Below are 14,319 nucleotides of genomic sequence, written 5' to 3'. Positions count from 1 at the left end.
TACATGCTTCCAAGGAAAGCAGGGCTTCATGCTAGGTGGATTTCAAATGAGACTGGAAAGCAGCACTGAGGCATACAATAAGAAATGGCACCTGGGCAGAATTTTATGATCTAACAGTGCTAATTTCCAAGCTTATTTGCTTCTGGACCAGATCTGCTTATATACACAGTTCCTGGATGATGATGGTGACTGAAAATGCCTGCTCTTGAATCTCATTTGACTTCAAAATTAACCAGTAAGGCCCCATTGCTGAACACAAGGTCTTCCCTGACTCCCCTCTGACCTTAGTGGCCAAACTGCAGTCAGAATATGTCCCCACACCCTCTCCATGACATGACGTGACATGACATGACATGGACTTGCTTTTGATTCTAGTCAGCGCAGGAGGAAGCCCCCACCTCCACAAACCTGTTCTATCCTCTGAGACACATTTCCAACCTGATACACAGTATGTATGTCATGGAGTCTCGAAATGAAATGTATCTGGCCGCCGTATGTGCACATGCAGGGACCCTTCATGACTTACATTTACCCTACAGCTTTTTGACATCATTAAAACAGACCAAAAAGGTCTCAGAGAGGACTGACTCAGAAGCAGATTTTAAGGTCAGAAAGGGCCATTCTGATAACTCAGTCTGACCCCTGGACAACACAGCCCACTGAATTACACAAAGGGCTCCTTCAGATGCTCATTTACACCCACTTTCAGGTTGGTTTCCACTGCTGGATGTGAAAGCCCGAGGGTAAATCAGAATGGGATCCTTCCTTCTTCCCATGCATTGAGACTGTTCAGAAACCTCTCTCATCTGTCTTCATTTCACAGATGGGTATTACTGTCCTGGGGGAAGCAATGCCCACACCAGACATCATCCTACCTTACAGTGTTGGGGAAGCACATTTAGCGCTTAGAAACACCTTCTCATTCCCTCCCACCCCCACATTTTCTTCATTCCAAAAACCAAAGAAAGCAAATCATGCTACATCCTTTGTTTTATAGAGGGCAGCTCAGGACCTCCCACTCTTTCACGGAAAGAAAATTTCTTTCCGGCACAGTTTCTATTATTTATTAGCTGAAGGTGGGGAGAGAAATGGTATTTATAGGATGCCTAAGGCTATGCTCACTATAAAACAGAAATAAGCCAATATAGCTAGAGCACAACTTAGTGGCCTATTGTGCAACATTTTAAAAAATGTACTCTCTCATTATGGCACTTGAGAGTATCTCCTTCCCCCAACACCACTGGAAATACATTTACGAGAGCCATAGAGCAGCAGTATTGTTTTAATCAAATCATTAAAATGGGTGTGCTGTTTTCTGCCCACATCCTGATATTTATTCCACATCCTGACAAGACCTGGGATTTGTGTAGACCAGTCTCCTTCAAGGTGTCAAGTAACTTCATGGACACGAGGCCAGTGTAAATCCGCATATCACCACTGTGACTTTGGCAGATCTGCATCAGTTTGCATCAGCCCAGGATGTGACTCACTGACTGATGTGAAATCTCCAACGTGATGTGGGTACTATTCTTCCCATTTACAAAGAGAAAAAACATTCAGAACTGAATGTCAAAGGTTTCCTTGACCTTTTCCACTTAAACATGAAGAAATGGAAAGGAGACAGAAATTCCCATCTTATACCACAGTGCAACATCTGACCAGAGATGCAGCTTGCTCAAACAGAACACTGACTGACTTACAGGCCTTGCAGCTGATACAGCTCTCACTGCATGAAGATAATCCATGTGAGACAGTCCCAGTGAGGAGGCCTCTTCAACCTAGGGTATCCACTCAATGTCCAGCTTGACAGGCACTCAGGACTTGGAAGATAAGTATTCAGCATCTTCTGAAAGTCACATGTGCCAGGAGGTCTCTGAGAGTATGAAACCACCCACACCTTGTTTCCCTTGCTCTCCCTCAAATATTTCCTTCAAAAAAAGGTAAAATGATTTTCTCATGTCAGAAAAAGAAAACCCAATGCAGCCTTTGCAGGGCTCTGTGCACCTACCATTCCTCTCAGCACTGAGAAACTGTGCTGGGAAGTCACCCATCTACCAAGCCCTTCACACCAGAAAGTAACTGCACTGGCATTCTTCTGTTCTCCCTCAAACAACTGAGGCTTATTCACATTTTAAACAAACCACCAAAGCTCTGAAAGCCCAAAATGAGCTCGGCACACTCAGCAGAGTATTTCAACTGAGTACCCTGAAACTCATTTACCAGCATCCAAGAAAGATTAATAAAGGAGTCACTCTTGGAAAACACAAAACTGTCTTGAGTGAGTAGAAAATCAGGGCTGTCTGAAGAGAAAGCATGAGCTTTGCAGCCAACTCAGAAGTACAGCATGGTGCTGTACAGTGTGGTGCCATGGGACCAGGCTGTTCTGGAGGCACACAAATGGAGCAGAGCAAGGCCCCTGCATTACTTTCTTTAACCCCCAAATCACCCCAGCTCCTGAGGCACTGATTCAAGCAAACATCTTCATCCAGGGAAGCACTGGAGACAGAGATTTCAGCCTGTGTCTGGGAAGGTTTCATCCTATAATCAACGGAAGAAATAGGAAAGCCTCTCCTGACCTTAACTGTACAATCAAACACCAAAGACTCATTCCTTCCAGAAAAAAAATCACAGATTAAACAAGGCCCTTCTGTTTTCAAACAATGTATACACACTCTTTCTTTTCACTTGAAAAACACAGGAGAGCTAAGGGATGTGCTGCTAAGAGAAGTCTACCCTGTTTTCCTGCGGTAGACAGTAGGAAACTACCCCAGGAGGCATCTATTTACCCCGAAATTCTCAAACCTGCAAGAGAACACCTTACAAGCTCTTTCACTGGGTCACATCAGCACTTACAGCAGTCTGCCTCTTCTTCCAAGATACTGGAGACCTCCAAAACTGTAAGTGCTTCCTTCCTCTGGTCTGATCAGACAGAAACACCCTTTACTCTATTTGACTCCAACTCCCACTGCTCTTTCACATGTTTCTTAAAGTCCCAACTCTCAGAGGCTTCTGGTTGCATCAGAACCATCTTTCTCAGCACCAAAACCAAGCTCCTGTTCATTGTGCAGAAAGCTTACAAACCTGACTTCACACTATCCCAAAAGATCAGAAACCAAAGGCAAAGAGAAGGAACATGCACCTTGCTAAGAACCTGATTTACAGCAACCTTCAGATGTTCGCAACCACTCTGAGGTGCTGGCACAGCTGAGGAGGACTGTGACACCACCAGTGAACTAGGACAGCAGCATCAGATGGAGACAGAAAAAAGCCACTTTGCCCAAACTGGCTGTATTCTCAAATCAGTCAGAACAGTGTCCTTTGCTTCTTCCTTATTATTTTAAATTGTGGACAAATTTAAAAATAAAAGCAAGAGATACTGAAGTTCATCCCCATCTGATCTAGTCACTAATAAGGGAGGTTTCTTTTCACTGCCATCAATTTTCCATTGAGCAGCAAATGCAGCCTCTCCACTGTCCACGTGTCGGAAACAAAGCCACTCCTGGCCTGATGCTTTCCATATGAAACACCAGCTCCCATCTTTCTTCTCCCCTCTCCCTTCCTCCTTTCCATACTTTATTACTCACACGGCAGCTGTAGTAGCTTGCAGATGAGTGGAATGTTTTCTTCAGAGCAGCATAAATTTTCCAGGCTGACAGGAGAGGCCAAAAGAAAGAAAAGAAAAAAACAAGCCCCACACCAGGATTATTTAGCACTTTTCACCAGCTTGAAGCAGGCAGCAAGCTCTGCAGGGCTGGCACCCTTCAAACTGCTGTGCAGCCAGAGGAACAGAAATAAAGCCCCTGAGCTACTCACCTCACCCTGCACCCCGGGATGTGGGGCACCTCAGACCCAGCAGTAAGCCAAAGGTGCTAGGGGAGGGTGAGTGCACAGAGTCCTTGCAAAGAAACCTGCACGGCACCTTGCTGGCTGCAGCTGAGCAGAGGAGAGAGAAGTGACCAGCAGTTGCAAGGATCTAAGGAAAAAGTGTGATTGCAACACTCTTGTGCATCTCGTGCAATAACATGCCTTGCCAGACCCTTGCCCAGAGGGAGGGAGAGCAGGCACCCAGGTTAGAGACAAGAAGTATCCAGACATTGCTTACGGCATCACATAGGGTTGTGGCTGCAGTTCTCAAAAGATGCAAGAGTCCCAGGAATGCAGACTCTGGATACCTTTTACTAGCCAAATTGCCAATAGCTGGGGAAAATTAACTGAGTTTTAGGGGCCCAAGCCCTGAAACAGAAGGCATTTGACAACAAAAGCCCACGATGTTAGCCAAACCAAGTCTCTCACACCAAAAACAGGGCCTGCAAAACTGGTTGAAATATTTCTACCAAAGATTCTCCAAATGCTTTGTCTAAAGTATTTTACTGGAATACATTTCGTTTGGAGCCACCATGTTATCCACTGAAATTTCACACATCCAAGATGTAATCTGCAAGGGCAGACCAGAATCAAGCAAAGCAGTGACTCAGATCTGGGTCTCTAACATCACACCTAAGCGCTGTGATGTGGCCAGTGTCCATTTTGGGTGCAAAAAGCAGGCAGACAGGAGCACCTCTCACCCCTCCCACTCTTCCACCCTCTGAACATTTTTACCATGACCTCTTCTGGCTGGAATCTTTGTTTTCCATCCAGCCCTGGTGGAGAATAAAAGCAGGCAACTAAAGGCAGTCCCCTACTTCACCCCCACAAGCACGGAGCAATTCAGCACAATGCTGATTCCCCTCCTGGGCTGGAGTGCAGACAAGTCAGCAAAAATTGCAAATGTTTACAAAACAAAGAACTTTCGTTATGCTTGACAGTGAACTTTGCCCACTCCAGAGTCAGGATTAAAACCAAATGCCTAACAGCACAGTAGCCTATTAGCAGTGAAAGCATTTTAAAAATCTAATTTACTTGTCATGCCACATGCATTTTTCCTTACTGCACAATCCAAACAGTCATTTTCACTTCGATTTCCAGTCACTTCAGTTGCACGAGAAGGAAGCTGCAGCACAAGAGCTGCAAAGGCAGCAGGTGGGCAAGCCAACCCTGTCCAAAAATCATAAACCCTGCTTCTAGGGCTTTTTAAATTATATAGATGGAGATACTTCCATTGATTGCAGTTACTGTCAGAACATGTTGGTTTACAAAGGTCCATCACGGTCAAACATCAACCCTATGTCAGTGTCCCTGAAAAACTGACCTTCAGTGGCTGCAGGTTTAAAGGCAGGATTTGTGAATCAGGACACTAATTGGAATGTCTCAAAAATGCCTCTCGCAAGCCAGCGTCCTTCTCCTTTGCATCCTTCCCCATCAATCACGCTGTCTCCCCAGCTTGACTGTGTCACTGCCTACTTCTCTATCCCTTGCAGAATAGGAGCTGTTGACCCCCACGCATGATTTAAATCCCAGCTTTGCACTCAGGTCCACAATGCTGGGAAATAACCAAGAGGATTTGGACATGTGAGACATGGCCTATAAACACCATGTTCAAAACCATTATGAGACTTAAATAAGTATGCCTGCTGGACCTTCAGCAAGCATTAATATGCAGTCTGTGCATAAATGACTCAGAGTCTTTAGTGTATGTTGTAAGGTATACCACACGAACTTAATAGCTCTCCAAACAAGAACACATCTAATGAATACACAGTTGCAGTGAGCGGAAACACTCTGGATTGGAAAGGATCCTTCACATGTAAGAACATGGAGAGGATGGGTACCTGCTTTAAAAGGATTAAGAGCATCAGAGCAGCTTAATATATCAGAGCTGATATATTAAACCTTTTAAACAAAAAAAATGCCATTCCTTCCTGCCTGACCTCCCTGCACCCAACTCCAACACCTTTTAAAAACCTAGAGAAGACTTCGAATTAATGCTATGCACACGTTGTCTCTAAGACAACACAGACTTCTGGAAAGGGGGATTTAAGCTTACCTTTCAGATCGTTAATTCCATTTTTTTGGAGAGGTGACGCTGCACCCCGCTGAGGGCTCCCTGCACAGGAGCTGTCCTGCAGTTTCAGCACCTATCAGCCCGTGGGGCAGGATTTGGGCCAGCAGCTTCGGAGGGGCTGGCAGCCCATCTCCCCCCAGCCCATCTCCCCCCAGCCCAGCGCAACCCTCTCCTGCCCCAGCCGCCGTGCCCGAGTACCGCAAACCCCTGGTACGAATCCTCCCAGCGGCCCTATGAGAACGGAAGAGCTGCCAGCTCATCCTGTACCTGAAGAACTGAGAAGCAAAGGTTTGGTGTCCTGATTAAATCCAAGATGTCTAACTATCTTTCAGTATTAAAGGCTGAAATGACTTCTTCTAAGAAAGGAAATGAGACATAACTCTGCTCGTACAGGCACCCTTACAATCTGAACAGCCAGGCAGCCTTCCTTGCCAGCTGCTGCCAGAGCAAGGATGGCAAATACAGCCTGGTGAACACAGCAATACGCCGGCTTTTTTCTGATGTACACACCTATCTCTGTACTGACAGCTCTGAAAATGTCACAATGGTGGCATTTTCGTAATGCTGCTGAAATCAAGTAAGTGTTGGAAACCTCAGGGGTTTATTTTTGAGAATAAAAGACAATAAAAAAAACCTTAAGTGGCTCAGAAGCAAGGAAAGTAAAAGGAACATCGAACTGAAAAAAAGAAAGTCTGTGACTTTAAAGACAATCTCGGTGTCTTGTGAACCAGGCACATGATTTTTTAAACTCAAAGTGGCAACGCTGGGAAGGACACACAGCCAAGTGAGTACCAAACTCAGACACTCAAAACATGTGTAGCACCTATCAAGACTGAAGCCAATGGAAGAAAACTGGGATGGTCTCAAATACAACAGCATCAAGCTCAGGAATACACCTGTGTTAACATCTGTACTCCAAACCTGTTCTCTACCCAGGAAAATTTGGGAGGAGGGGAGGCTCTTTCCCTGGCAGGTTTCTTTTGTTTGTTTGCTACAGAATCAGTTGAAACCTGCAGTTCAAGTGAATCCAGATTCACTTAGACCAAGGCAGAATCACCCATAGTACAAAGAAGACCTGTGGGGAGAAGAAATTCAGCAATTCAGGAGGGTGATTCCTGCAACTTGAGCCTGAAAGACACTACAAAAACGGCACTCCCAGCTCCTGAGTGTTGCTGGGAGTGTGGAAGGAGTGAGGGCATTATAGATGAATACATAAGGGAACAGGTAGGAGGCACTTGAGAGTCCAAGGAAACAGAAAGGAAAGAAGGACTCAGCACCATTCTTGAAAACACCTTTATTAACTCTCCAGAATTCAGGTTTACCATCAAAAAGGAAAACCGCCACCAATTACAATTCCTGTGGATCACTTTCTATGAGGTTTTGAGTGGGGTGATCAAAACTGAACATTTTTCTTCCCTCTGCAGAATGTGACAAACTTGACAGGAGATGAGATGTACTATTATGCCATTGCTTAATGTACTGAACACCAGTGCTGCTCAGCCAGTGAGCAAAATCCCTTTGTCTTGTAAGGACAATTGCAATCAAGGTAGTTCATATGCGGCTACAGAGTCAAACAGAAGCAGTTTCCTTCTCACTTCTCTGTAACATGTTTCTCAATGCAGAATGGAGAAGCAACACACTGGGTTTTTCTCAGTGGAGAGTCATTTGACAAGGCCTCAGAAAATACAACAATATCCAGAAGATACCATTTGCCTCCATCCTGGAGAGTTTAAATGTGAAATTACTGCCTGGAACTGGAGACCTTCTGCCATTTCCACATGGAAGTATTACATTGCAGACTAGCTACAGATCATGATTTTTATGTAGCCTACTCTAATCTACACATCGCCTATTCAATAGGACATACAGATATGTGTGGGCTTGGGGGATGGAGGGTTTAAGCATCCCAAGCAAGTAAGAAAGTATTTTCTAGTTGAGTACCCACATTACAGTTATGTATGTATTGCTTAAAGGTATTTACCCCATTTCAAAATCACTTGACACAAGTCACACCCATAATCAGCTGGTTTAAGACATGTAACATGGATTGTGGGGCTCTACACTTCCCTAATGCCAAGAAATAATCACTTATAACAACAGATTCTGTAATTAAGGAATCATGAAACAATAGAGGGAGCAGTTTCAAGTTTGTCTTTCCTCTCTTTCTCCGTCTCTTTCTGTAAGGTGACAGGAGCACGCGTTCAGCACATGGAGCAAGCAGAAAGCCTGCAAGCATAAATGGAGCGGCAGTCAGAGTCTGAAATACACTGCATTACACATGTGGCTGTTCTTGGAAGTCAACCATTTCTGCAAGTTATTCTCAAGAGGTATGATGTACTATAAGCACTTAAGAAATGTGTTACACTGTGACTGGAACCAAGATGAAATAGCAATATTAAAAGAGATGGTTTAGTTTATGTAGTGGCCAACTATGCCATTAAACTAGAACAATGGAGAGCATGGAGAGGCAGGAATGTTCTCCGGTGTGATTTATTCCTTTCCAGTAGCAGTGGAAATTTTTCCTATAGGCCTGAAAATGACCCTGTCTGCCAAGCAGAAGTCAGCATTAAGATGTAAGAGTTCTGCTAGATTAGTCACTTCGGGATACTCTGCTCTCTCACAGCACAGGGATCTCAAAGCCCTTTGCCAGAATGGGTCAAAATTCAGCCTCCCAAGCCCTGCAGAGACCATGTGTTAGCATCATTGTTGTCAGTGATTTCAGAAAGAGGAAAACTGAGGCTTGAAGGATTGATTAAAAATATGCAAACAAGGCTCCATGACAGAGTCAAGAGTGAAACAAAGGCTTCCTTGATCCTATGCTTTACAGGAAACGTGCATCTTCCTTGGAAGGATCATTGTTTGCTGCAGCTGAGAGCAGCTGGGTCAGCCAAGGCAAGAGGAAATGTTATCGGGCAACTGTTATCATGCAAACAATATAATGCCATTTCCACTTCTGCCAGCCAATTAGACAATTAGACCTGTTCTGCCTAATGACACATGTGGGAAAGGCTGGCTCTTTTAGCATAAGCCAGGGTTTGGCACCTACACCCTGCTGATTTTGTACACCTGCCTCAGCTACACACATGGTGACCCTGTGCATCTCCCTGCTCTTTGTGCTCCCGTGCTCTGACATTACAGCAACTGCCATGCTAGAGGCTGCCCTGTGGCCCCCACAGAATATGAAGAGAGCCCCCAAATGCCTCCTGATCAGAGAGCCCTTCTCCACACAAGGATGATGAGTCCAGAGTCCTTCAAGGGGCCTTTGGAGGAGAATAGGGATGATTTTAAATGTTACCCCTAGGAAGACACATCTGACTACAAAAGATGCCTTCTGCACACTGATCTTTTAGTGACACCCCCCCCGCCCCCCCCCCCAATAACATTGTGAAGGCCCGGCAGGAAGAACAGACTGAAGCCCCATCTCCAGCCCTTCCCAGCTCTCAGCCTTGCTCTCCCCCTTTACAGCCTGGCACACTGAGAGTGGGACCACGTGCAGCTGCACGCGCTGTGCTCCTCACAGTCGCCTCCCTGAGAAACAGCCTCCTACCCACTTCCTTCCTCTGCAGAGTAACGAGGTGCTCTTCAGCCTCGTGCTGTCTCTCCCAGCAGTCTGTTTCCAATCCCGGGGATGCCACATCAGACAGCTACCCCCAAGCAATGGCATATGTGGCCAGAGGTCCTCCCGCTGCATCACAGCAGCCACGCAGGTGCTGGAATCTCCCCGCACCCTGGTGCTGAACTGCAGAGTCAGCTCGCAGGGACAGAGCAACTAGGACAGTTCAATCAGAGCCAGGATGAAACACCAGGCAAAAACACACAGATGCTGAGATACCAGCCAGCTGACATACAGCAAACGCTTCATTTTCCGATGCACAAAGCCCACCTCTTCCTTTAATCTCTCCCAGTGCCGTGGCAGCTCAACACTGCTGGAAAAGCTAAACAAAGACTAAAGAAAGTTCTCTCTCTCCTGATGCAGTTGTGCTATGAATTACTCACTAGACTCTGACCTCCCCACTCCAAGAAAAAATCCTCCTGACCTCAAAAGTGTTTTGCCTGAAGGAGTACGCCCAAAGCGGACATAGTGAAGCTAAGCTTTTGCTGCCGAAAACCCAAGCCCTCCCATCCAAACATGTGTTTTAAAATAACGTGATACACATCACAGATTCAGTTCCAGCTTCCACTTCTGGTATTTCCACTTTTACAACGTAAACTATGTCCAAGGTGGAGTGAGGATTTTTTTGTTTGTATTTTTTCCTCCTAAAAAAAAAAAGCCTACACAAGAGATGACAATCTCTTCCTACATAAAATCTGTTTGTTTTGTACATATTGCTGGGTTGCTCTCATTCAACTCCAGTGCTAATTGTCAGAACAGACACCAAACTTGCTCACATTTCTCTTGCAGTGGGAAGGAAAAAAGGGAGAGATCAGCTGACTGCATGCAAGCATTTAGCAACCTGCCTGTGCTGTCAGTGCCCTCTGTGAGTGATGGGTGTTTCACAATTGGAAACATGAGCAACTGCCCCAGCTGTGTAGTCCTCAACCAGCAGCTTCAAAAGCATGGTCCAAACTCAGGGGAAGACAGGACTGTGTCAACACTGTCACCCCAAGGTGTGCTCTGATTTTCAGTAGGGTAAATGCATCTTTTATGGTATCACAGTAGACACCGTTTCTAGGAGCTGGAACTGGCACGGACTAACCTCCCTCACCACATCAAGCACTAGTAGCTACTAATCACAACACAACTGGAGCTCACAACATGATAAGGAAGCCTGATCTTAACCCACACAACTACTTCCCCCTTTTTAAGAGACTGAAGTAATCTCCTGGGGTGCTGCTTTGCTGCTGGGAGAAGCACTGCTCTGAAGCCTCTGTGGAGCTCGGGTACGGCATCAGAGCTCTTCATAGGAGCAGAGGCAAGACCCATTCAAGTGTTTTCACACAAAATTAAAGCTGCCGCTTCTCAATTCTGATGCTTCCCGTGGGTAAGCTGCTGCCCTGTCAGGTCTCTTCCCTGGGGTTTTAAGGGATCCCCGACAGTTTTAAGGGATACCTTTAGAAACACACACACATGCACACACATCCTTTGTCCCAAAGTTGCTACAGTTTGCCTAATATAAAAAAATCCCCAAGGCCTGTCTACATCTGCAAGTGATTCAGAAGAACGAAATTGGGGTCTCTGTGTCAGTGGGTCTGCCAAGCCTGCGTGACAGCATGCTCTGTACAGCCAGCTTCAGCTGCTCCCACCACTGATACATGTTTTGCTGCCTGTTGTTTGCAAGGAGAGTCCAGGCAGCAACAGGGGAATAAAAACAAACTGTAAATACAGGATGTATTATGAAACATCATGGACTGGTTGGAGGATTTGTGGGGGATAAGGGAATATGTAACACATTATTTTCAACCTCTCTTTTCAAAGATACGTGGAGAATCAGTGGGGTTTAACCAGGAGAGTGCAAGTCCAAATTCTGCAATAGTAACAGTGGGCTTGGGTAGGCACATTGTACTGTATAAAACAAACTGCCACTCTTCTAAGCATAAAAGAAGGCAGCAGGAGATAGAGTATCACACACAGTACTGCCTAAAGCATGCTGGCTATGTCAACAGATTATCCCGCTTTGGACTGTCTGGACTGTTACTAATGTGCAACTGAATATGCAACCAACCCAACAATGATGCTACAAAATTAATTTTTAAAATGAAATTATATTAACCTCTTCAGTTTAATTAGCATGTTACAAATATAAAAGGAAAGCAGATGTGACCATCATGGATGTGCAAGCTGAATATTAATAACAAAAAGCATCCCCTCCCCCTCAGAGGATAAAGCAAAGTTGGATTGGTCATTTTGCAAATTAAATCCTGAATGTGTTCACACTGTAGCTGTCTATAAATCACTCCTGTGTGTGCACATGCACGCACAAAGCTGAAGCCAAAACAATTTTATTAGGGTAAACCTTTAAAGATCCAGCCCCGGTCCAGCTGGATGACAATGCTACAGCCCGAGTGTTCTCCTGAAGCACTACCATCCATGTTTCTCCCCATACACGCTTCTAAGGAAAAATTAAATGAACACCCCAAGCTGTCACTTACTGGAGACCCTTATGCCAGCCAAGACTAAGGTGAATGTTGGCAAGATAAAATCCAGTGGCTCGTTATTCTTATACCAATAGTACCACGGGTCCGTGCACTGCATTAGCACCACATGTCATCCCAGCCACACTCCACTATTCTTACCCACCAGCGGATTTTTTTTTTCCTTTAAAGAGACACTAGTTTCCAGAATTTCACCTCACATATCACCTCTGCCAGAAAAATCACATCAAGAAACAGGATTGTCTCACAATGTCCTGCCATAACAAGAAATCCTGCCTTGGCTTTTTCCTCAGTATCCCAGCTGATAACTATTTATAGATCTATGCATTTGGCCTCATAGTTCATTTTATACAACTCTTTTCTCTGTAACCTACTCTTCTCCTTGGTCTTATTTATTCACGCCACCAGTCATCACTTTAATGCATTCATAATACTTGATTTCCATCTTCATCCTAATTCTGTCTGCATATTAACCCTACAGTGCCTCAAAACACTCTGGTTGACTGGAACCAGCCTAGGGTATCATTGTTTTAAGATACAGCAAGAAGTGTGTGTTTCTCCCCACCTTCTAAATAATAAAAATAAAATAAAAAAAAAACCAAAAAGGAAAAATAAGTCACCTCCCTAGTTACAGAATTTAGCCTTAAAGCTTTTGCTAGTGCTTCTACACACCTGCCCACCCCCCACCTCTGATTTAAGCTACAATTTTTATTGACGTATACTAATTACCTGAAAATAAGAATGATCTATTCCATTTCCACCAGCTGCCAGTTGTTCAGCACTGGCTGGAAGGAATCAGCCTTGTTTAAAAGAACAACAATAACAAAAAAATCAAAGCCCAAAAATAAAATCAAAATAGTAGTCATCATAAAAACAAAACCCTGAAGAATGCCACTGGATCTCAGGTGCTGCCGAGTGTGCTCAAAAAGGGCTGAAGGCGGACAGATTTGAATGGACTGCTCAGTTTGTCATGGCAAAAAATACAGAGATTGAAAGGTCTACCCACGCGGAAAAAAAAAAGAAAAAAGAAAAAAAAAACCCAAACCCAACCCTGAATTAAAGAACAAAAATGAAATAAAGTCAGAAATGCAGCCCCAATGCATCGACTGTCTGCGCTTAAGAGATTTACAGGAGTAATTTAAACGATTCACCTGCTGCCAGTTTTCCTCCAAGGATGGCAAAGCTGAGAAGTAGCCGGTGTCGTGGACAAGCTGGAGTTCCTGGAATATACTATAACTAGCCAAGACATCCATGCTGCTGCTGAGCAAGACCCTTTCTTTCTGCTTTTGTGTGTATTTGTTTGCTCGGGTGGGGGGTTGTTTTTGATCATAAAAAAAAAAAAAGGAGGAGGAAAATCAACCAATGATAGTTCCAGCGTCCCTTTGGCTTTGTTTTGTTTCAGTCACACTTGAGAGAGAGAGAGAGAGAGAGAGAGAGGAGAGAGAGAGGAGAGAGAGAGAGAGAGAGAGAGAGAGAGAGAGAGGTTGAGGATCAGCGCGGAGGGACGCGAGGGCCGGGGGCCGGGCCGAGGACGGGAGGCGCCGCCGCGCACCGAGCACCCCGCGGCCGCCGCACCGGGGCACGTCCCCGCCGCCGCGCACCGCGCAGCCCCGCGCCGCGGCCATGCGCGCTCGCGCCCGCCCTCCCCTGCCCCCTCCCCTCTTTATTTTCGGGTGACCACATCCCCCTCCCCGTTTTCCTCTCACCCTCCCTCGGCAAACCCGGCCTAGGAACCCCCCCCACCCTCCCCCCGCCCGCGGCCGCCACCGCCGCCTCACGGCCGCCTCACGGCCGCCCCGCCCCCGGCACCCCCCCCTCCCCCTCCCCCCCCCCCGCCTCAGCGCGCAGCCGCGCGGCCCACTCAGGCAGCGCGTGACCATGTAGGGTAAACGGCGGGGCGGGAGGGGCGGGCCCGCGGCGCGCCTGAAGTCACTGCCGCCCAATGGCAGCGCCGCTCGGGGTGCGGGAGGCGGTGCCGTGTCGCCGTCGGCGGTGCCGATTGGTCGGCAGCGCGGCTCCCGCCTCCTCCCCGCGGCCCGCGAGGCGGTGCGCGGCGAGCTATTTTTAGGGCGCTATATAAGAGGGCGGCGGAGCGCGCGACAGCGGTGTAGTGCGGCGGGCTGAGGCGCGGCGGTGTTAGTGCGCCGCGGCCCGGCCGCGGTTGCCGGTTTCGGCGGATGGACCGCTGCTTTTGAGGGGCTGGTTGGCCTGGGGGGGGGGGGGGGCGGGCGGGCTGTCCCGCGCCGCGCTAAGGAAGGGGCCGCGCGGTGCCTGCCCATCCCGTG

The 14,319-nt window shown here is 46.6% G+C and overlaps 1 protein-coding gene across 5 annotated transcripts in view; it reads right to left on the bottom strand.

The window, feature by feature from the left end:
• Positions 1-13,708, bottom strand: part of KLF7 (KLF transcription factor 7) — a 112,327-nt gene extending 98,619 nt beyond the window's left edge. For 4 of the 5 annotated variants that reach the window (XR_008748412.1, XR_008748411.1, XR_003554268.2 and 1 more), the window contains exon 1: positions 13,186-13,703. Coding sequence is in view for 2 of the 5 variants with exons in the window: in XM_013298811.3 (XP_013154265.1) it covers positions 13,186-13,287 (102 nt within the window). In the remaining 3 variants the exon portion in view is untranslated. Of the gene's footprint in view, positions 1-13,185 lie in introns of all 5 variants that reach the window. The other variant, XM_055812062.1, reaches the window with a different exon arrangement.
• Positions 13,709-14,319: the final 611 nt, after the last annotated feature.

The sequence above is a fragment of the Falco peregrinus genome, chromosome 8 (genome assembly GCF_023634155.1).
Source record: "Falco peregrinus isolate bFalPer1 chromosome 8, bFalPer1.pri, whole genome shotgun sequence".
Classification (NCBI taxonomy): domain Eukaryota; kingdom Metazoa; phylum Chordata; class Aves; order Falconiformes; family Falconidae; genus Falco; species Falco peregrinus.
This window is presented reverse-complemented; position numbering and strand designations above follow the sequence as displayed.